At 36.8% G+C, this 24,709-nt stretch overlaps 1 protein-coding gene across 1 annotated transcript in view; it reads left to right on the plus strand.

Moving 5' to 3' along the window:
- The window catches only part of MATN2 (matrilin 2), a 217,176-nt gene that overhangs the window by 73,114 nt on the left and 119,353 nt on the right, over positions 1–24,709 (plus strand). The window contains exon 4 of the mRNA XM_051974444.1: positions 20,360–20,929. Coding sequence (XP_051830404.1) covers positions 20,360–20,929 — 570 coding nt within the window. The remainder of the gene's footprint in view (positions 1–20,359; positions 20,930–24,709) is intronic.

Consider the following 24,709-nt stretch of genomic DNA (forward strand, 5'->3'; position numbering starts at 1 on the left):
AATAGATTTGAATATAAAACCATGAATTTCTATTTCACATTGTTTACTTTCTTTAAAAAAAGCCAACTACATAGTTTTTTAAAGCTACTCTGGTTTTTCATCCTTCCAAGTTTTCTTTTGTTTTTTTGCTGTGCATTTTTTCTCCTCTTTATGTGTTGTATATATGAATAAAATATCCTATACATAAATTCAGTATCTTCTTGAATACTTTTAGGGACTGGGAATTTGGAACTTCAAAAGGCAGTTCATTCCATTTTATAATAACTGTAATTATTTAAAAGTTTATATCCTCTAAGCTGTAATGGACTGGACTAATAATAATATTTATATGACTCCTTAAATTTTTTACAATACTTTACACATATGATCTCATTTGCTCCTTAAAACAACTCTGTGAGATAGGTGTTATTATTAACCCTGTTTTGCATGTAACAAAACTGCCAGACTTGCCACTCTCTCCATTGCTCCACCTAGTTGTCCCATAGAAAGAAATGTGAAACTACAATTAAAGCTCACTCTTTGATGGAGTCAACATTTCTCCTAGCATACAAGCATCCCTACAAGAGGAATCCTCCTATAAAGAAAGGCAAAACCCTATCCATACCTCTCATTTTGATGGAGGACAGAATAGGCAAGTGACTATGTATACATGAGAAATATGACATGTAAAGGTTAGATAATGTGAACATCTATGCATTAACAACTATATCAATGTGTCTGTCACTAAGAGTTTGCCTGTAGGTAATAGATAGAATCAGGAAGAATGAGAATACCCCAGCTAGTGATTTTTTTTTTTCCCTGTTGGATTTCCATGAAATTGGTTTAAGTGATTCCTGATAAGGAAATTCCTTCTGTAAGTGCAGGTCAACAACTAATCTTCACTTATAGCCCTGGAGAATCTGTGATGGATATTGAAAGGTAAAATACCTGGTCAGAGTGTGTCAATAAACTGTCCCATTGCTTTGACTTCCTAGTCCAAAGTACTCTTTTATGCTTTTTCTTCTCTAACAGAATGTAAAATCCTTGAGAATAGGGATCGTCTGTCTCACTTCCATATTTGTATCCATAGCACAGTGTCTGGCAAGAACAGCAAACTCATAATAAATAATTTTCTTTCATTCATTGGGCCTCACTTTTTTCATCAGTAAAATGAAGGGAGTGGGCTAGGTAATTTCTCAAACCTCTCGCAGCTTTGAATCTTAGCAGAGCAGTATGGCTTTGTGGAGGTCTGTTCTTGCTGAGTGACTTTCCCTGAGTCTCTGAGTAGGGAATGCTTGTATGCTAGGAGGGAGGATGACTCCATCAAAAAGTGAGCTTCAATTGTAGCTTTGGCAGCACATCTGACTCCTGCCCACTTCACTTAATGTTCTGACCTGTTCACAGGTCACCCACACAAAGCAGACTACCTTTTTTTGACAAGCACATCACTGTCTTGACTCATTTTTAATTTGCGGTCAGCTAAAACCCACAGATGTTTGAACTCACAGCGAGCAGCATTGCCTTCAACAAGGCTAACACAACACTGGGGCCATCAAAGGTCGCCGTTTTAAGCTGATTCTTGAGCAAAATAAATGCTCATCTGGATAACAGTTTTACAGTTACCTCCCATGATGCTTCCTGGTCTTACTCCAGTTATGAATCATGGGATTAGAGAATCATAACTCTGTGACTAAAAGGGCCCTGAGAGGCCATCTAGTCTGACTCATTTTACAGATGAGGAAACCGAAGGCTGTGAAGGTAAAGTTATTTGCTCAGGGTCATACAAGAGGTAATCATCAGAGGCATAATTTGAACCCAGATCCCTTGACTCCATGGACAAAAGTCAGCCTATTTTTCCATATTACATTCTCTTCTGCTCATCATTGATTCATCTTATAAGCCTTGGGCCACGGTCCATTGTTTGTTTTTTACTGAGCCTCGTGATTGCTTCTCTCTCCCCTTTTGGTCTTAGACATTTATCAGGAATCTTGACCTATAGCAGAAAATTGGAGGGGGAAGTGTGTATACATGTACATGAATATGTGTATGTGTGTGTATGTACATGCATGTGTGTTTGTATGTACACTGCATATACAAGTGTGTGTAAAATACACAGAGGAGTAGGGACCATACCTGTGATTTCACTGTTTTAGGAAACTCCAAGAAATGCCCTTTGCTAATGCAAGTTGGCTTCTAGTTTTAGAAGCAGTGATATTAGACTCAAATAAAAGCAAGGGCCACAAAACTATCCACAAGATCCCTGAAGGCCACATATTGATTTAGAAAAACCACATATTAAAATTATTTATGTTTGTTTTTTTTTATTTTATTAAATATCTCCCAATTACATTTTAATCTGATTCAGGCAGCATAGGGAGTGTTGTAGTCCTGGGTCTGACCCAGAGCATTGAAAAATTAAGTAACTTGCCTAGTAGGGTAGCCAGTATGTGTCAGAGTGGGGACTTTAACCCAAGTCTTTTTGGCTTGGCCAGTTCTCCAGCCACTATACCATATTACTTCTTATACAGAAATAGAAAAATAGATGTTGTTATTGTTCATTTGTTTCAGTAATGGCCAACTCTTTTTTATTTTTAATTAAAATTTTTTATTTTTTAAATATATTTATAGATTATTTTCAACATTCACCCTTGCAAAACCTTGTGTTTGAAACCTTTTCTCTCCCTTTCTTTCACTTCCTCCCCTAGACAGCAAGTAATCCAATATATGTTAAACATGTGCAATTCTTCTATACATATTTCTACAAATATCATGCTACACAAGAAAAATCAGATCAAAAAGGAAAAAATGAGAAAGAAAACAAAAATGCAAGCAAACAACAACAAAAAGAGTGAAAATACGATGATGTGTTCCACACTGAATCCCCACAGTCCTATCTTTGGGTGCAGATGGCTTTCTTCATCACACGATCATTGGAACTATGGCCAACTCTTCATGACTTCATTTGGGTTATTCCTGGCAGACATACTGGAGTGGTTTGCTATTTTCTTCTCCAGTTCATTTGATGGGGAAGAAACTGAGGCAAACAATGACATGGCCAGCTAGTAAGTATCTGAGACCAAATTTGAACTCAAGACTTGAATTCTTCCTGACTCCAAGACATGTGCTCTGTGTACCACTTAGCTGCTCAACAGATAGAGGCAGTTAGATATAGATATATAAACATATATACAAATGTATGCACATATCAACATATAGATACACACACATATATATACACAAATAGATAAAAGATGCATCCACAAAAATACATGTAAAAATTTCAAGGAGAATGTTGTTTGTCATTCATTCTCAAAAAGGACCAATGACATCAAAAAGGTGATGTCTTGACTTGTATGTGAATTGGATTTAAGAGCTGTGCAAAGTTACCAGTCTTACTTTTTCTTTCAGAGTCATCTGGGCTCAGTAGAAAGATGTAGACCAAGATGACTGAACATAACCCTAGATGCAGTGAGAGACCTTGGCTTTTTAAGCTACGTTCTTTCCCAGGTCTCATCTTGTCTGAGGCAAAAACCATTCAGTGATTACAACTAGGTAAGAAACAAGGCAAAAAATGGCCTCTTTTAACTACTGAAAAAAAATCATTCTAGGAGGACAAAACCCTTAGAGTTGGTAGTCTCACTTGTGAGGGCTATATTAACCTATTCTGATCAGTATTTTGATCCATAACTTTTATTAAGACAATGGGAGTAAGGTGATCTCCAATTTGTCTTAATTCACATTGTAAATAAACATAATAGAGCAGGAAAGGCTAACAAAATCCTCCCCTAGAGATTTCTTGACACATTCAACAATACTCTTTGGGTACAGTTATAAAACCAGCCTTGATTTCTCCTGACCTACAATCCAGCTGATATTTTTCTCTTATAGTCAAAAGAATATCAATTCAATTAAATGAATTTCAATTCAACAAGTAATTATTAAGCATTGGTTTGTATTAGGTGACAAGGAGGTAAAGACAAAGAAATGAAAGAGGCCCCATTCTGAAAAAGTTAACAGAACAACCAATAATGTCATCACAACTATAAGTCATCACAGTCAATCAACAGTGTCATCACAGATTATAAGTGGTAAGGAGTTAAGGGGGCCAAAGAGAGATTAGAATTCTAGAAAGTTTGAGATAAGATGAAATCTTAATTGAGAATAAGATGAACTAGGCGCTGATGCTTTTCCTTATTATCCAGGGATCCAATTCCTACACTGCTGACCACTGAGTCACAGCACACTTCCGGCTTCTCCCCATACTCTGCTCACATTCATTATTTGTCTTGGATGTCGGCTGATGGCTAAAGGGTGGTCTTTCTGTAAAAAGTCTTATCAACTGGAAACACTGGAAGGTCTCTATATCCATCATCATTTTGTTTCTCCTCTATTCTTGTTAAAAAAAAAAATGTGCAATACCCCTCATTTCCTCCTTGTTACCAGCTCTTTTCACCAGCATTTGAGGCTACAGATATGTGGCCAGTCCTGTTGGACAGGACTGTTTAGAAAAGATAAGAAGAACATATTATGGTAAATATATTTAAAGCTGCAAAGCTCAGCAGTCAACTAGTTCAACCTTTCATTTTATAGATGAGGAAATTGAAGCCTGGGGAAGTAAGTGATTTTACTCAAGGTCACACAAGTTAGGGAGGCAATATTTAAACCCAGGACTTCTGAAGCCAAAGCCAGTGGTCTTTCTACTGAGTCATGCTTGAGGGGTATTATTACTTGAAATGCCATTTGACATGTGGCACTAATTGGGCTGCAGGAAGAGTTTTGTAGCTTGTTCTCCCTCTGTACCTCCCCCTTCAAATTTTCCATGTATTCATAGTTCAATTACATGTCCTTACTGAAGCTGACGAGAGGAAGGAATAATTAGCTCCAGCACTAAAATGGGTTGGGGTGGGGGGATTACTCCTCAGACTGTGTCTGTATCGCATTAGAGTCAGAATGTGGACTTGGCTCACTCTGGCTTATGTTCAGCACTCCTTGGAAGAATGAGATGCTGGCTTGGGATATGTTTGTGAATCAAACTCTCAAAATTGGAGAATCTCAGGAGCAAGTCATTAAGAAAGGGTCTGTATTTTTATTTTCACAGATTTCGCAGCATGAGAACTCATTCCTCTGAAGCAGATTTGCCAGCAACTCTTCTGTAACTTACTTAGTCTTAGAGGATTGCTTAAGTGCCCTACCCACAGAAACCTAAGCTAGTGTGTATGTCAGTACTAGGATTTGAATCCCAGGGATTCTGGACTTCAAGGCCAGTCCCTTATGCAATATGCCAAGTTGATTCTCAATGGATAAAAGATAGTATTTTAGAATGTGTCCTAAATGTCTGGTAAAAAGCCTTCTCATTAAGAAAGAGATGGAAGATCATTTTATACCTTTCCTTCCTAGCCTATAAAGGGAAATGATTTGGGGAGAAAGGGAATGAATTGGGGAAAAGCTAAAAGCAAGCTCTAAATAATGTATTAAACTGAGAACAGAATTTTCTTTTTTCTTTTCTTTTTTATTTGTAATAGGGTTTATTTTCCCAAAACATGTAAAGATAATTTCCAACATTCATTTTTGTAAGATTTTGTGTTCCAAATTTTTTCCCTCCCTTTCCAAAACAGCTGTTTGATATAGATTAAATATGTGCAATAATTTTAAACATATTTTCATATTTGTCATGTTGTGCAAGAAAGATCAGATCAAAAAGTAAAAAACCATGAGAAAGAAAGAAGCAAACAAAAAAGATGAAAATAATCTGCTTTGATCCACATTCAGTCTTCATAGTTATCACTCTGGAATCAGACGGCATTTTCCATCCTGAGTCTATTGAAATTGCCTTTAATCACTACATTGTTGAGAAGAGCCAAGTCCATTACAGTTGATCATCATATAATCTTGCTATTACTGTGCACAATATTCTCCTGATTCTGCTCATTTCCCTCAGCATCAGTTCATGTATGTCTTTCCAGGTTTTTCTGAAACCAGCCTGCTCATCACTTCTTATAGAACAATAATATACCATTATGTTTGTATACTATAAATTAGTATTCTCCAGCTCGGGCTATACTCAATTTTCGGTTCCTTGCCACTTTTAAGAGAACAGATTTTTCTATTGGACATTATCTGTACCCATAAGACATTGTTACTTAGTAATTGATATATTAGTCAAGGCACCTGGGATAGTGGGAAGAACCCTGAATTTGGGGCTATACCATTGAATTTGATTCCCAGATATCTCATTGCTTTCCCATGTGACCTTGGACAAGTCACTTTCTGGGCTTCATTTTCCTTATCTGTAAAATTAAGGAGTTAGATTAGTTGACCTCTTTCAAGATCTCTGATTCTATGAATGTAAGTGTCTGAGAGGCAGAAATTGCCTTCTTTTTTTACTTCTCTAAATCCTCAGAACCAGCACAGTGCCTTGTAACAGGCACCATTTTATATTTTTCTTTGTTCCATGGTTTGCTGTGACCAAAGAATTAATTCGTTACCAAATAGCCAACCTACTTAGGATGAGATTTTAAAAATATTTAACTAGGCTAGCCCTCAAAAAGCACATACAGAATGTCTCCTACACTATGCCCGAGAACTTTCCAACGTGGGAAAACCTATCAGAGCTTATGTTTCACTGACATAGCACCCAAGAATCCAGGACCACCATGATATAGTGAGGCATAGTGGACACCTTGTACATGTGTCATTTTTCAGTCATGTCCTAATTTTTGTGACCCCATTTGAGGTTTTCTTGGCAGATACTAGAAAGATTTGCCATTTCCTTCTTCAACTCATTTGAAAAATGAGGAAATTGAGGCAAGTAAGATTAGGTGACTTATCCAAGTTCACACAATTACTAAGTGCCAGATTGGAATGCAAGAAATGAATTTTCTTACTTACAGCAGAGAGATGTGTTTTTTTTTCCTGTTTTATCATGATATTGGACATCAACAAGTTACAAAGAAGAACAGAAAAAGAAGATTGCATATGAAACTGTGAACTTCTATACAGTTTGGTATATAATTTGGTTTTAAAATATATATAAAATTATAATTTATATTATTTATTTATTAAACTTATTAAAATATTACTTAAAACATTGAAAATATTATATTTAACACAATGGGAGCAAAACTGTCCTCTGTGTATCCTTCTGAACTTAACTTCTGCTATATTCTGTGTATTTTTTTAAAAAAATGTTTTCTTAAAACTCTTTTCTTCCTTTTCTTCTTTTGCATTAGTGTCACTATTCACCAACCACTCCCTCCAATAAAACTCTTTCTAGTAACAATAGTTAAATAGAATAAAAGGAAAACAAATCAACACATTGGCTGTGTCTGCAGATTCATGTCTCATTCTATCCTTTAGTCTGTCATCACTCTGCCAAAAGGTGGAAGCATATCTCATCATCTGTCTTCTGAAGTCATGATGTCTCATACCACTGAGCAGAACTCCAAAATCTCTCAGTTATTTTCCTTTACATTATTGTGGTCATCATGCAAACTGCTTTCCTGGTTCTGCTCCCAGTACAAGTTTTAAAATGTATTAGGATCATAGGGTTTAAGAGGTGGAAAGGACCTAGAGGGCATCAAGTGTGACTCCCCTCACCTTACAGATGAGGAAATTGCCAATAATCTCCTGATTTATCGATTCTCCCAGCCTTTCCCCAAACCACCTGACTCAATTACTTTTTATTCCACTTTCTTGACCTGTAGTGCCATATCTCATTTTATCGTGAAATGACTAAATGTGCCAGGGCTATACTATCACCAGGAATGAAAGTAAAAATTATTTCTTATGGGAATCTAGATAAAAATAAAGTCCTTTGAAATTGGATGATGCCTGAATTGCTATACTGTAGGATTCCCAACAGTCAGTGGCCGGGCTCCTTGATTTGTGAATTGCTGGACTTGTGGTAACTACATTTTTGGAAGAGGCATTCCAAAGGTGACTCAATAGAGTTGTAGAAGCATCATTGCTTACTCATAACCTCATGCCTGGGGCAACTAGGTGATGTGGTGGATAGAATACTGGTTTTAGAATCAGGAAGACTTACCTTCCTGAGTTTAAATCTGACCTCAGACACTTACCAGTTGTGTGATCTTGCGCAAGTCACTTAATCCTGTTTGCCTCAGCTTCCTCATTTGGAAAATGAGCTGGAGAAGAAAATGGAAAACTATTCCATTATCATTGCTAAGAAAACATACAACTCAAAATTACTAAGCAACAAAACTTCCTACTTGTACTATTGCAATTATTACTGGTTGATCTCTATTCCATTCAGGTGACAAAATAATTTTTCTAAAGCACAGGTCTAACTTTCTCTCTCTCTCTCTCTCTCTCTCTCTCTCTCTCTCTCTCTCTCTCTCTCTCTCACACACACACACACACACACACACACACATACACGCACACACCCTTTCAGAGGCCTTCATAACCTGTCCCCACCCAATCTTTATATTTCTCTTATATTTTACACATCCCTCCCCCTACTCCATGCCCTGAAATTCAGTGGCCCTAGCTTTGTTATTCTTATTGAAGCTCCAACCCCTGAATCCATGCATTTTCCCCTTTCTTAGAATGTTCTTTCTTCTGACTTCCCTGACTTCCTCCAAATCACAGCTAAAATCTTATGTTCTATAGGAAGTCTTTCATGATATCCCTTTAATATGAGGACTTTCTTCTATTGATTATTTCCATATAGTTTATTTGTACATAATTATAACATATAACATAATATAGCTTATTTGTACATAATTCCTCACATGTTGCTCTTCCATTAAACTATAAGTTTCTTAAAAACAGGGAGTGTCTTTTGCCTTTCTTTATATTCTCCACAATTAGCATAGTGCCTGGCACAGAGTAGGTACTTAACAGTGTTTATTGACTTGACTGACTACAGCATTAAGCACTTGAAATTGTCAGGATTTAGCTTATCTAGAACAGCTGTAATTGCAGCTTCCTTGGACTCCCTAAAGACCTTTCTGGACAATATTTGTGGTATTTTTATAATCTTCCAGGAGCTATGAAAAGTACAAATTGGTTATGATGTGCCCAGACTGAGAACAGAGCATGTTTTCCCAAGAACTTTCTTGCTGACTTCAGATTTCTCTTATAAGATGGACTTATAAGATGGAATCAGGTTTGAAGAATGCATGAGATAGAAGAAAGGTAACTAAACTTGGTATTTTAGGAGCATAGGATTTAGGTCTAAAGTGAATCGAAGGTATTAAGTAGTCCAGACTCTTCATTTGCAGATGGATAAATGGATGTCCAGGAACCATTTTGTCTTTTCACTTTTATATCCCTACTACTATCCTAAAGTGGTTTGTGCAATTTTTTAAAGCTACACCTGTGATGTCAGCAATACAAGATGCTTCTAGTCATGGAACTCCTTCCATTGAAAAAGAGTGCAATTCAGTTCTGCCTTTGATCAACTTTTGCTTAGAGAGATACCTGGGTCATTGAGAGGTTAAGTAACTTACCCAGAATTACATAAACAAATATTTGCAGGGGCAGGACTTGACTCTTCCTGACTCTGAGGTCATTTCTCATAGAAGGATAATATTCCCTCATATCACAATTCATTCAGTCATTTCCCAATTAATAGGCATTCATTTACTTTCCAATTCTTTGCCCTGAGAAAAGATTCTTTATAAATATTTTTGTACATATAGGTGCTTTTCCTTTTTTAAAAATCTCTTTTGAGATTTGTGCTTAGTAGTGGCATTATTAAGTCAAAGGATACCCTTTGCACAGAGATCATATCTTTTGATCATTTACCAATTGGGGAATGGCTTTTAAAAAAAATAAATTTGACTCAGTTCCTTCTACATTTGAGAAATGAGGCTTTCATCACAGAAACTTGATATATCCTCCCTATTTATTCTATTCTCTTTACTGTCACTGTGATCCTCCTCGAATGTGTATTGCTACTGACCAGCCCTTCCACCAATGTGCCCTCTCTTTTACCACCCTTTCCCCTTCTAATATCCACCTCACGTCCTACTTTCCTGCACATGAGATAGATTTCTATACCCATATTGAGTGTGTATGTTATTTCCTCTTTGAGCCAGTTCTGTTGAGAGTAAGGCTCACTCATTTTGAGGTCAGTGTTCTCTCCACTACAAAACATTGTCTTTCATGCTTTTTTTTTTTACAGAGAAGCCTTTTAGTAAGTTGAGTCAGTTGAATTGAATCAGTCCCCCATTGGAGAAGTGGTGATATAGTCCTGTTTATAGCACAAGATTTGAAGCATAGGGTTTAGATTTTGGAGGGACTTCAGAAAATGTCTAGCCTAATCCCTTCATTCTACAGATGAGTAAACTGAAGCCTAGTTGGATTAAATAATTTGCCCAAGCAATTCAGCAAATGGCCAACTCAGGATTCAAACCCTAGTCCTCTGGCTCTAAGTTAAATTTTGTTTCCACTACAATACATTTACATTCAAAGTTGTTCTGACTCTTAGGTCAAAGGATTTGAGTTAAAATCCTATATTTGCTACTCAAGGAATTATGATTATCATGTATTTTTAAAAATCTATCCTGCTATGTCTCTAGCTTACTCAGAATTTATTCTTTGCTTAGACTTGGAACTTGCTTATTAAATAGAACTATTCAGAAAGGGAATGGGCTGCCACAAGAGGTGATAGCTTCTCCCTCACTGGCTATCTTTAAAGCAGCCTGAATGGACAAGTGAAAAGGCATAACTTAAGCAGTTTTTGTGTTAAGTGCTAGGGATGCAAATAGAAAAATCTGACAGTCCTTGCTTAGAGTCCAACAGGGACAACATATGTAGGTTTTGGCTACGAGGGCAGATAAAAAGGCCCCATGGTCCTTAGATTACAGGAGCAAGGCTGATAGATGGCAATACATCTTCTCCCATGTAGTTTCCATTGGTTAAATGATCACCAATGGAATTTTGATATTGAACCATTTGCCATTGCCAAGGTCTTTGGTGGTGAGAAATTTCTTTTCAGGTTTATGGCTGCTGAGGAGGCTGGGGCTACAGCATCTGCAGAGTTAGTGCCCTTAGATTGTAAACTCCTTGAGGTTAGAAACTATCTTTTGCCTCTTTTTTATGTCCCCAGCTCTTAGCCCAGGGCCTGACACATAATAGATATTTACTGATACATTGTCACCAACTTCTGTGTATTTACAAGCTGGTTATCCAGAGGATTTCTATCCAGATGCAGGATCTCTTCTTAATTTGGGATTCTATGACCTAAAGAATCTATCCTGTTTGTTAAGGAAATGGTCCATGTACTAATCCAATGGTGAATTATATTACTGTTCAGAAAATGTCATTTCAACTAAACTCCATAGTGCCTCAAGTTTTGTACTTCCTTTTCTACCCTAAATAGAAGATGGAATCTCATAGTTCTAATGGGTCATTAAGATTATCCAGGCCAACTCTTTCCCGTGCATAAATCACCCCTTATAAAACACTCCCAAACTCATTGTGTGCCTCAGTTTACTAATCTGTCAAATGTGCATAATCCTATCTTCTCTGCTCCTTTCACACGGATTCTTGTGAGGACCAAATGAGAAAAGAGAAATAGAAGACAGTCTCTCCATTTTGATACTCCCTTGTTATTGTTGTTGTTGTTACCATGGGTCTCAGAAACTCCAGTGTCTTAGACTCCTGGTTTGTGAAACCCACATTCAATGTGTCCACCTGCCAAAGTCACGTTCTGGTATCCCAGATGCCTTATCGAGACCTCCCATTGTTGGGAGACATTCTAATGGAAAAAGTCTCTTCCCCAAAGAATTTTGGACTTAGCCCGGACTGAGCAAGCGAGCACAAAGTCTAAGGAATGGTCCAGCTTTTGGCAAATCCACCCGGACAAGATGACCTAATGGATCTTTTCCATTTCTTATTTTTATGACTAGGCTCACTGTTTGATTTCTGGCTCTTTTCTCTTTCCTTGCAGCTGCAAGCCCTGGGATTCAGCAAACCCTTGGGATTCCTTTTCTCACACAGTCCTAACTCACATGTGTATGTTGGGATAGCAGAGTTGTTGGGCAGAAGGGTCCTGTATTCTGAGGCATTAGTTCTAAATCTCTTCCTTTTGGGAAATCACTTCATACTTCTGGGCATTTTGGTCCCTCTTTCATGAGAATACTAACAATCATAATTATAAGCATAACTAGCATTTTTATAGTGCTTTAAGATTTGCAAAGTACCTGTAAAAATTATAACAACTTTGGGAAGTAGACACAATTATTATCACCATTTTGTAGATGAAGAAACTGAGGCAGATATTGTATGAGGACATATTTTGATGGAAGTGGATTTCTTTGACAAAGAGACCTGAGTTTCAATTGATAAATGACGGACAAAAGCAGCTACACCCAAAGAAAGAACACTGGGAAACGAATGTGAACTATCTGCATTTTTGTTTTTCTTCCCGGGTTATTTATACCTTCTGAATCCAATTCTCCCTGTGCAATAAGAGAACTGTTCGGTTCTGCAAACATATATTGTATCTAGGATATACTGCAACATATCCAACATATAAAGGACTGCTTGCTATCTAGGGGAGGGGGTGGAGGGAGGGAGGGAAAAAAAAATCGGAACAGAAACGAGTGTCAATATAAAGTAATTATTAAATAAAAAATTTTTTAAAAAAAGGAAAAAAAAGAAACTGAGGCAGAGAGTACATCACACAGGGTTATATAGCTAGTTACTGTCTGAGGTTGATTTTGAACTCAGGTCTATCTAGTTGCCTACACTTATGGTAAGGGGAAAAATGTGTGTGTATACATGTCTTTATTGTTTTTCCTATACTCTTTTTAAGTGTTTTATTTTTCCAATTATATGTAAAAACAAATTTTAATATTCATTTCTAAAAAAGATTTTGGTTCTAAATTTTCTTCCTCCCTCTCTTACCTCTCTTGTCTCTAAAACGGTATGTCATTTGATATAGTTTATATGTGTGCAATCATGTAAAAAAAAATCTTTCCATATTAGTCATGTTGTAAAAGAAGAAACAGACCAGGAGGAGGGAAAAAAAAACCTACATGTGTCTTTTTACAAACTATAGACACTTACATTTTTGCAGACTATATCTGCCTCAGTAATTTCCAGACATCCTGTCATTTTCCCATCCTTTTTTGTCCTTATCCAAGTTAGCCTTTGAGAGGGATTTCATGGTTAGACCTGAATTATTTTTATTGCTTATACCTGACTACTTGAGGACTGAGGCATATGGGAACTCTTCAGTATTTTTCTTTTTTGACATTATGTCCTTTCTTTTCTTAAAACGCCTCTTGGATTGATTCTTTCTTCAGTAACACCCTAGTTGAAGCTCATAATTATCTCATATTTGGATTACTGGAATGGCTTCCCAGCTTGGGTCACCACACCCACTCTCTCTTCCCTACAGTTCAATCTGAACACATTATTACCAGACTCCTCTTCCATAAACACTGATTTTATCATATCAGTCTCACCTGAGAATCTGCTGTAGCTTCCTATCTCCTCCAGGAAATTTACAAGTACAGGGATGGGAGAGATATAATTAGAAAGCAGCTCATGTGAAAAATACCTTTGAGAGTATGGAAAGGTAAGAGTTAATAGAAGGCAAGTTCATTATGAATTAGTAGTATGACCTGACATTCAAATGTTTGACTATATTTAAAGTTATTATCCAAAGGAATAAGATGGTAGCTCCACTATGCTCTCTCTTGGTTGGAACACATATGGGCTCATAGGATCACAAATCAAGAAATTGATAGGACATAAGAAGCTATGTGGTACATTTCTCTCATTTTACAGATGAGAAAGATTAAGAGAGATTAAATGACTTGACCAATGATATACAGCTAGTAAGTAATAGTAGAGATTTGGTTAATGCTCTTTCCATTGACTCTATTGAATTCCATTCTAAGTGTCTCCTTAAAGAAAGAATTCTGGCAAGCTGGTAGTTATCTAAAATGAATAGATTCAAAATTATGTCACATGTGTGGAGATTAAAATTATGCCATTTACATTAAAAGAGATAGAGGAAGAGCTCTGAATCAATGGTACTTTATTAAAGGGTTCATAGTTCCCTGTAATGAAGTGGACCTCAGATCCTCCTCATGATCTGAGATGCCGCCTTCCCTTAGCACTTTACTTTTATAAGGTTATAGTTATATTAAATATAGAACAGTGACTTCATTGGTTAACCTATAATACATAGGTCAAAATATGAAAATCCACAGGGTCACAAGTTGAGTGAAACTATCACAGTCAGTGATCTAAGTAGGCATAACATGGTCAGTGGTCATAAGATGGTTCTCCTGTTGGACTGGTGATTGGTCCAGAGATAGAAAAATATTTTGGGCGACTTTCCATGTAGTTGTGATCTCTGCCACACTGGGTTTGGTCACAAGAACAAGACAAAACAAGGGTGGAAAGCCTTTAGTTAATTTCTTTTAGATAAACAAGTGAACTTAGAATCTGCAGCTCACAGCTCTGGGGCTTATAGACAGAACATTGATATAATTCTATCAAATTGATTAATACTGATTGCAATAAAGTAGTGGTCCAAATGAATTACTTCTCTTATAGGAAATGAATTAGGGGATGAATAGTATGAAGAAGAGCAAACTGGGTGGGGGGCAGTGCTGGAGAGAATAACATGATAGTTACCTTCAAAGGTCTGAAATGCTTGGAAAAAGAAGTCATCTCAAACCTTGATTTCACCATTTATGAAGCTTGGCAAGATTCCATGCTAAATGCTAGGTTTATCCTGCTTGGTGCCATAGGACAGAACTAGGACCAGTGGGTGAAAGTTGCAAAGAGGAAAATTCTGAACCAGTGCAATAGGTTACAAATCATATGATGTAAAACTGCCAATCAATGAGGATTTCAAAAAATGCAGGAGGTTGCCTCAGTAGTTTCTTAATCTATGATTTAACCAGCAAACGTTTATTAGGTGCCTGGCACTATGATAATCACAGGGCACAAGGACAAGAACTTGATCTATAATATCTGTGATAAAGGAATTCCTGCATGAAGAAACTCCCTCTACCAAAGCTGATCAGCACCTTCTCTGCAACTTCTAGCCTTAGAGAATTCTCTAGAGCATGAGTGTCAAACCCAAATAGAAACGGAGGCCTCTAAACAGTACATAAGGAATCCTGCCTGCCATGTATTATCTTAGAAAACCACAATTATGGTATATGGATGTTGTAGAATATTATCGTTCTATAAGAACCGAGCAGGATGATTTCAGAAAACCCTGGGGAGACTTATATGACCACCTGATGCTAAGTTAAATGAACAGTACCAGGACATCATTGTACATGACAACATTATATGATGATCAGTTCTGATGGATGTGACTCTCATCAACAATGAGATGATTCAGGTTCCAATGATCTTGTGATGATAAGAGCCATCTATACCAGAGAGAGGACTATGGGAACTGAGGGTGGAGCACAACATAGCTTTTTATGTATGCCTATATTCAATTTACATATATTTTTTACCATGTTTACCATTTATTAGATTACTTGCCATCTAGGGGAGGGGGTGAGGGGTAAAATTGGAACACAAGACTTTGCAAGGATCAATATTGAAAAATTATCCTTGTATATCTTTTGAAAATAAAAAGCTTCAATAAAAAAGAAAACCACATATGAACATTATCTGTCCTATTATATTTTTACATATTTTGTTAAATATTTCTCAAATACACTTTAACCTGAATTTGGCATCAGCAGGAACGTTGCTGGTACAAAGTGACCTGTGGGAGTGATATTTGACACCTCTATTCTGTAGCACTTAGTTAAAAGATATGATACTTCGGCTGAGATTTGATGAAAAATAGGGGTTCCAAGAAGAGGAGATCCAAGAAAAAGCAGTGCATTACAGGAAAGAGATAATAATAGCAACATAATAATAATAAACAATATTTTTGTTATTATTATTTAGCATTTTCAGTTATGTCCTACTCTTTGTAACCCCATTTGGAGTTTTGTTGGCAAAGATACTGGAGTGGTTTGCCATTTCCTTCTCCAGCTCATTTTACAATGAGGAAATAAAGTTATGACTTTTCTTCTTTTCTTCCTTCCTTGTCATGTCGGGCCACAAATGAACTCAGTTCTTCATGACTCCCATCCTGGTAGTGCAGTAGATAGAACATTGGAAATGGCATCAGGAAAACTCTTCATGAATCCAAATTTCACTTCAGACAATTTTACTAGCTGTGTAACTCTGGACAAGTCACTTAACTCTTGTTTGCCTTAATCCTCATCTGTAAAATGAGTTGAAAAGGATATGGAGTATCTTTGCCAAGAAAACTCCAAATTAAATTATAGGGAGTCAGATATAACTGAAAAATAACTGAACATATCAGTACTTGATTTATTGTTAAGACTAAAGATAAGAAAATGGGGAAAGTGTGTCATTTAAATTTAAAAGTGTGTCATACATAGTTGTTTTTCCCTTAGAGAGCCAGTTATTAAATATTTAGAAATGCATTTGCCTGTCCACCACTGCAAATCCCAACCTACCTATTAGTTGACATTCTTTGGGAAATCCTCAGATCAAAAACATTTAGCACTTGTTGGCCAGCTTAATCCATGAGACTCTCAGAACTTAATTGGGCTCCTTCTGGAATGATAGCTAAAGAGATTCTCATCAAAGCCACTCTAGAGCTAATATTCCATTTGTATACTTTTTGAGATCCCAAAGCTGCCTTCATACTACAATGAGATATTGGAGGACTTCAGTGCAGGAATCCTGAGAACCTTAAAATATCCCTCATGCCAACATAACCTTTTTAAAAAATATTTCAGCATGTCTCCAATATAAAGAGTTCCCCTTAAAAATAAAATAACTTATGAAGTTATCTAGTCCATTCTGTTCATCTTCTGAATCAGGAAACAGGCATAGAGAAAAAGATTTTTTTTGGCAAGGATCAGGATTTGAATCCAGGATATCTGATTCTATATCCAGTGTTCTTCCTACTATAACACAAAACCTGATTATCTGTGTCATTATTAAATGTGATGAATAACAACTGTTTTGTCACCATCTTCTAAATATTACTAGTCTCTCTGATAACATATAAGTCTTATGTTTGTGGATTTGACTATCATACAATTTCACCACTAATTCAATTTTGATGTTAGATATCATGAGTGTGAAAAATACCTTGGACAGCATTTATCTAAGACTTTATATTGGGGGTCAGGCTCAGTGTTGTCAAGGTCTTCTATGGTGGAGGTGTCTGAGGTTCTGAGGTTTGGGGAGCAGAGTAGGAAAGGGTCTGTGACTGAGAAATCATTGCTCAATTGAGGGTCATATTTTCAGTGTGAATAAACTAAGTCTAAGAGTTAAATGATAATGCAACTAAAAGGATAAGATATGGGGAAGGGGTATGGAGAAGTTGGCTCAAATTCAAAAAATCAAAACAAAAGTAAAGGGGAGACAGCAGTGGCAGAATATTGTTTCTGAGGTTTGGGTTTTTAGTAGTTAAGTATGTGAAGACTTCACCTGGTAGAATAAGCAATTGAGAATTTATTCCAATGTCCATAAAAGAGACTAAAACAAGGCTGTGGAGTGCTTGGAACTTGGAATTCACTACATTCTGGGCCATTGCCTATTGTCTTGATTTTTTTTCTTCTTGACTGAAATTTGATGACTCTGGAAAAGAGAGTGAATCTGATGACTGTACAGTTCTGCCTCACTTAAATCCAACTCACAAGAGAATCAAGACATCACTCTGTGATGACATTGGTCCTCTTTGAAAATGAAGGACCAACAACTGGTACCAGATTAACTAAATGTTGAATTAGACAAAGAATTAATCCAATTTACCACATTTGGTTGGCTATATAAGTATTTATGTTTTTGTCATCAGTTCCATTTTTTAGTTAGTTTTGTTTTAGGTTGTTTTGGAAGTTCCTTCAGTTGGAGAGTTCTTGCTGCTCTTGCCCTCCTCATTCTCCAAAGCAAAAACCTAAGTCCACAGAGTGTTTGATGTTTAACTTCTTCCATAAGAATGTGACCTCCTTGAAAACAAGGACCAAATTTTCACCTTGGTACATAGAGCATGATGCTTAATAAATTCCTTTTTAATTGACCTTGTGAACATTTGGTATAATGCTATGAATTTAGAGTAGATGCAGTAAGAAATGTCATGCATTTACTAGAATAACATGTCCCTAAAGTACATTTTCATGTCACTATTACTCATGAACTTTCAACAGATCCCCAGTGTCAGGGATTATATAAATCCATTAGCCTTGAATTTAGGGTTCAAAAAAACACTGAGTGACCATCTGAAGATTTAAATTTGAATCTTGATTCTGCCATTTACTAGATATATGTGCCTTGGCAATTCATATAATCTCACTGTGCCTTTGTCTCCTCATCTGTAATTTTGGAGAAATGTATACCCTTTGTACTAAGCCCTGTATAAATCTAAGTTTTGGTGATTTATTACTGCCCTTCTCCATCAAATCCAAATTCTCTGCTCTCTATAGATTATTCTCCTGCTGTCTCCAACATTCTTTTTGCTAATTTATGTCTTAAAGCCTTTGTTTACACTGTTTCTCGCTTTCTTTGTACTCCCCATGGTATCTTCCCCTTTCCTCTCTACTGATCCAGATCCTACTTAACCTTCACAGAGCCAGTATCAGAGGATTCTAACTCAGTTCTCTCTTATTCTGAAGTCAGTGGCCTATTCACTATACCATGATGCCTCTTAAGCAACAACAATAATAACTGAAATTATATAGTACCTTAAAGTGTGTAAGATACTTGATATACTAGACTCACAACCCTGTGAAGTAAATCCCATGAATACAAAAATGTCCATTTCACAGATGAGAAACTGAGACTTAGAGATTTTCCTCCTGACTGCAAGTTCAGTATGCTTTCTCCTCTATTCCCATTGCCTCTATAGGTAATATGAGTATAAAGTCCCTCTCCCAGATTGGAGAAATATTTTATCAAAAGTCACCACAAAAGCTACAAAGACTTGAATTCATATCTTCTTATCCAAAGTAAGATCACCAAAATTAAATTTTATTTTAAAAGTTCAACATGTTTTGTCAATAAGAGACAAGCAACTATTATGGTAAAATATCAATCAAGCCAGTCAAATATTGTCTGGTTGCCAACTCTGATTCTAAGTCTAGTGTTGTTTCCACCACATTTCAGTGTCTCTTAATGCTATCTGCGTCTCTTCTTGTTGGAGTTGGTTCAATGCAGAAATCCTTGGTTCTAGTCTAAACTATAAGACTTTTGGAAGTTTCTTCATCTTTGTCCCTAAGTTTCCTCATATGTAAACAGAGAAGGTTAGGTTGAATGATCTCTGTGATGCCTTCTAGATCCAAATATATGACTCCATCATCCAGTCATACAGCCAATATATCAGAGGATTCTAACCCAGTTCTTTCTCATTCTGAAGACAATGGCATATCCATTATACCATGATGCTTCTTAAGCAACAGCAATAATTGCAATGTATACAGTACCATAAAGTGTGCAAGGCACTTGATATACAAGATATACTCATGTAGGGAGCTAGATGTGAAATCCACAGGTAGCCTGTATTACTAGGTCCCAATGAGTGCTAATAATGAATCCCTATATATTTGAAGTTATATTTATAAAACATTATATAAATATATTATCTATATTATATGCAACTACATTATGATATAGTTAATTATCCAACTATTTTATTCAAGGTTATGATTATATAAAATATGGTTATTGGTTCCAGCCCAATGGAAACATGCAGTTCAAATAAAATAACCATTTCACTATCACAGGATTTATTTTTTTGCATCCATCAGTTCCTTGTTGTATCTCATAGTTTAGAGAAATCTGAATGCTATCATTGCTATGTGATTCCTCACTTTAGTATGAACTTGACACAGTTTTTCTCTTAGAATGCTCATCTATCAAAGAGCTTCTTTATTCAATTAACTCCTGTCCACTAGTGCATCACTTGCCACTCAAGACATTGACTTCCTGATGTCATTGGTTCTCTTTAAGAACAAACCTACATAGGTTGTATTTCCCTCATAGAATGTAAACTCCTTCAAGGCAGAAACTATATTTTTTGCTTACCATGTTGCCTAGCACACAGTAAATTTTTAATAAATGCTCTTTTTCTCCCTCCCTTCTTCCTTCCTTCCTTTTTTCCTCCCTCCTTCCTCCTTCCCTCCCTCCCTCCTTCCTTCCCTCCTTCCTTTCCTTCCCCTCTCCCTCTCTCTCTCTCTCTCTCTCTCTCTCTCTCTCTCTCTCTCTCTCTCTCTCTCTCTTTCTCTCTTTTTCTCTTTCTCTCTCTCTCTCTCTCTGTCCTCTATCTCCATTAATGATAACAAACCCACAAGGTGTACATTGTTCACTCCTAATTATCTGTGCTTTTCTTTTCTCCCAGAAAGTTCATGTGAAAACAAGCAAGCAGATCTAGTTTTCATCATTGACAGCTCCCGCAGTGTCAGCCCCTATGATTTTGCAAAGGTGAAGGAATTCATTGTGACCATCTTGCAATTCCTGGACATTGGCCCTGATGTCACCAGGGTGGGCCTGATCCAGTATGGCAGCACCGTCAAGAATGAGTTCTCACTGAAGACTTTCAAGAGAAAGTCTGAGGTGGAGAGAGCCGTCAAGAGAATGATGCATTTGGCCACTGGCACCATGACTGGGTTAGCTATCCAGTATGCAGTGAACATTGCGTTTTCTGAAGCTGAGGGGGCTCGGCCTCTCAGGGAAAATGTGCCCCGGATTATTATGATTGTGACAGATGGAAGACCACAGGACCCAGTGGCTGAAATAGCAGCAAAGGCTAGGAATTCGGGCATCTTGATTTTTGCCATTGGTGTGGGTCAGGTGGACTACAACACTTTGAAATCCATTGGAAGTGAACCTCATGAAGACCACATTTTCCTGGTGGCCAACTTCAGCCAGATTGAGACTCTGACTTCAGTGTTTCAGAATAAACTATGCGGTAAGTAGAATTTCATTTTCCTATATCTTGCTATCTTGCCTTCCCCTGTCTGCACATCAAGATCATTTCAGGTATACAGGGGTTTGTGAAATGTCCAAGAAAACTTGTTTTTCAACTAAAATGATTTTCCATTAGTCTATATGGAAAACCCATTCCCAGAGGCAGTGTTCCATAAATCCAATCCAAGATTGGAAAAATAGATCCACTCTATTTTCTTTTTATAACAAGAATACTATTATTAATAACAATAGAAATCACTAGCATTTATATAGAACTTTAAGGTTTGAAAAGCACTTTACAATGTTATCTGACTTGACTTTGAAAAAATTATTCTTTCTTTTGGCTAGGAAGGTCATTTATCTAAAGTAAACTTTCTCTTCTTTAAAAATTTAACTCAAACACTACCTTGTACGCAAACTGTTTCCTGATTCCCCAAATTGCTAGTGTTCTCCTTCCAAAATTAAATGGTATTTAATTACTTGATGCCCCATAACTTGATGATGATTAGGAAAGCTAATCTTTCTATATATATATATACATATATATATATATGTGTGTGTGTGTGTGTGTGTGTGTGTGTGTGTATGAGTAACAGTGAAGCAGAAGATAGGGCCTTAAGACCAGGAAGACATGGGTTCTAGATCTACCTAAAACATATTACTGTATGTGAGACCCTGAGCAAGTCACTAAACTTGGTTCTTTGTGCTTTAGATAATTCTAAGATTGGAATCTGCAGAAAATGTGCTGCTCTACATGGGCAGAGGGAGTTTCCTTATCTAGGGGTCCTGTGCCAGGGAAATCACACATGTCCAATCCCTAACCCATCCTATATATTTATATATGTATTTGTCTTCCCCATTAAACTTCAAGCTTCTTGTGAACAGTAATTGCTTCATTCTTTGTATTCATGTTCCTAGTGCCTAGCAAATGATTGGAACTCATTAGATGCTTAACTAATGCATGATGGTTGATTAAATGATCAGAATGCCTTTTCTCTATTTCCTATCATTATGATGGTCCTTTCTCTGTAAACAGTAGTGCTTCTGTGATAAGGCTCCATCTCTGAATCCTGTTTTCCTTTCAACTCCAACTTGTGTCATTCTTCTTTCTTGACTGTCTTCCTACCCTATTGTTACTTTTATGTTCAACAAACTCCCAGGGCTTCCCTTGTCTGGTTGGGGAAAAGATGTAGCTTTGATGTCAGAAAAATAGAGAGATAAAGGATTTAGTTTCACTGGGATCAAGGAGAGGATGGAGAGCCAATGAAACAGGAAGAACAGAAATTCTAGATGAAAAGAAATGGGGATCTGTGGGGAAGGCCTGTTCAGGAGAAGACTTAGAATGATCAAAATGACAATGAGATGCTAGGTGATACAGTGGATAGAGCACTGGACCTGGAGTTGAAAATATTCATCTTCATGAGTTCAAATCTGGCCTTAGACATTTATTTAGCTGTGTGATCTTGGGCAAATCACTTAGCCCTGTTTTTCTCAGTTTCCTCATCTGAAGAAGGAAATGGCAAACCACTCCAATATTTGTTAAGAAAACCCCAGAAAATTTCACAAAGAACTGGACGTGACTGAACAACAACAAAATCACAGAATTTTAGAGTTAGCTGAAAGAGATTTCAAAGGCTATCTAGTTTAACCCTCTTATTTTATGGATGAGAAAACTGAGATCCGGGAGATTAAGTACTACTTATCCAAGTTTATACAAGTATGAAGTGTCAGCCTCAGCATTTGAACTTAGTTACTCAGATTTCAAAAACAATGCTCTTCCTGTTGTATTATACTATCTCTGTCAAAACAACATTATAAAATAAATTCCACAGTTTCATATGACATCTTTTATTTTTCAATGATTTAATGGGTTTTGCTAAAAGTGTTGCTTCTGTTTCTTTTTTTGAAGAATTTTTTGTTATTAGGGATGGCTCTGGGAAGGAGTGAGAAGGAGAAATACAAAGGAAAATCTAAGTGATAAAAAAATAACAATAAGAATATTTTTAAATAAAAAATCAATTCAATTACACCACTAAATACCATCTAATATAACTAATACTTTTTTAAAAATCCCTGCTACAACATACTTGGCAAATGTTCACTTAGCTTCCATCTGAAGACCAACAGTGAGAGAGAATCCATTCCTTCTCAAGGCAGACATAAATCTCTTTCTCTCCATTTTCCTGGTATCAAAGCTGTTTCCTTTTATTTTTCTATACCAGGCAGCTGAGCCTTGCTACATTTCAATTTCTGGTCACTAGAAACATGTGGCTTGGTCTTTTGAAACAGTATGTCAGTACATGTGTCAATCAGTCAGAAATATTTATTAAGTTCCTGCTATGTGTCAAGTACTGTACTCAGGATGGGAAATATAAATTTTAAAAATAAGATAATCACTACTCTCAAGTGGTTTCTATCCCTAATTGCTACCAGGAGATGCTAGTGAAGAAGCTTAAGAGGAAGAGGAGGGAATGGGAAGGAATTTCTTTGATGATAAACCATTTGTCTCACTTTATGCTCAGTAGTTTTTAATATGGTGAATAATGGTTTGGTATTTTCCAAAAATGAAAAATTACTCTTAACCAATCTACCTTGGGGAAGGAAAGAGATGTTTGTTTATACACTGTTATGCTGCTTTCTCCGGGTGTCCAAGTCCTGGTTGGCAGGTGCTCTGTCTTAGCAAATAAAGAGTATTATCAGTCTCAAAAAGACTTTTTAAAGGTTCCCACTGGAGTTTTTAAAGCCCTTTAAATGAAAGAATGAGTAAATGAGTGAATGAAAGAAAGAAAAAGCATTTATTAAGTGCTTACAATGTGTAAAACACTCTGCTAAGCACTAGAGATACAAATAGAAAAGCCAGATGGCCCCTGCTCTCAAGGATCTCACATTCTTCAGCTAGAAGTCAAATGAAAAGGTCCCGTGATAGTTAGAATGAAGTATCAAAGCAGATGGTACAGCATCTTTTTTAATGACATTTCCACTGATAAAACTGTCTCCATTTCCAATGTGGAATTATTTGACAAGATTTTTTTCATTTCTGGGTCTTCAAAAGCTGCGATTGCTGAAGAGGTAGAAGCTACACCTTTAGAGGAAATTGCATCTCATCTCTACAAGGGTTGAGTTCTTAGATGATGACTTTAGGGATTAAGTTGGAAACAGGGCCAGTGATTGCCGCAAAGACCCTAAACTGTTTTCATTGTAGTTCTGTCTCTTCCCTATGTACCTTGCTGCTTCAAGTAGGTAGGCTTTCCTTCCTGTTTTGGTGGTTAGGTGGGGGGAATGCTGTCCTCTTATCTCCTAGATGAGTTTGATGGGCTGTACTAGAAGCACTGCCAGTAGTCCGGGAGGTTCCAATGGCTTTTTAGTTTACCTATCCATTAATGACAGTTGGTGAGTAGTTGTTATTGATAGTGATGAGGATGACAAATTTATTTTCCACAGAACTAGATAAAGCTACTTAATTATAAAATAAGTTGTCTCAAAAAGTAATGAGTTATTCTAGTTGGCTCTGTTCCTGGTCTTCAAAATCACATCTCACCTTCTGTTCATCAATTGGTTGGTAGTTAGTGGGAGTAATTAGCCTTTTCCCACCATGGACGATAGTTATGGGGGCTGGAGTAACACAGAACTTCCTTTTTTTGCCTGGGTCTCCTGACCCTGGAACATCTAACCACCCTTGCAGACTTCTGATTCTGCACTATTATTTTGCCATTCCAGCTTCTCTTCTCTCGTTGGTGAGTTCCTCATGGAGCCTCTTTTGTGAAATGACTGAGGCTGGTCT

The sequence above is a fragment of the Antechinus flavipes genome, chromosome 1 (genome assembly GCF_016432865.1).
Source record: "Antechinus flavipes isolate AdamAnt ecotype Samford, QLD, Australia chromosome 1, AdamAnt_v2, whole genome shotgun sequence".
NCBI lineage: Eukaryota > Metazoa > Chordata > Mammalia > Dasyuromorphia > Dasyuridae > Antechinus > Antechinus flavipes.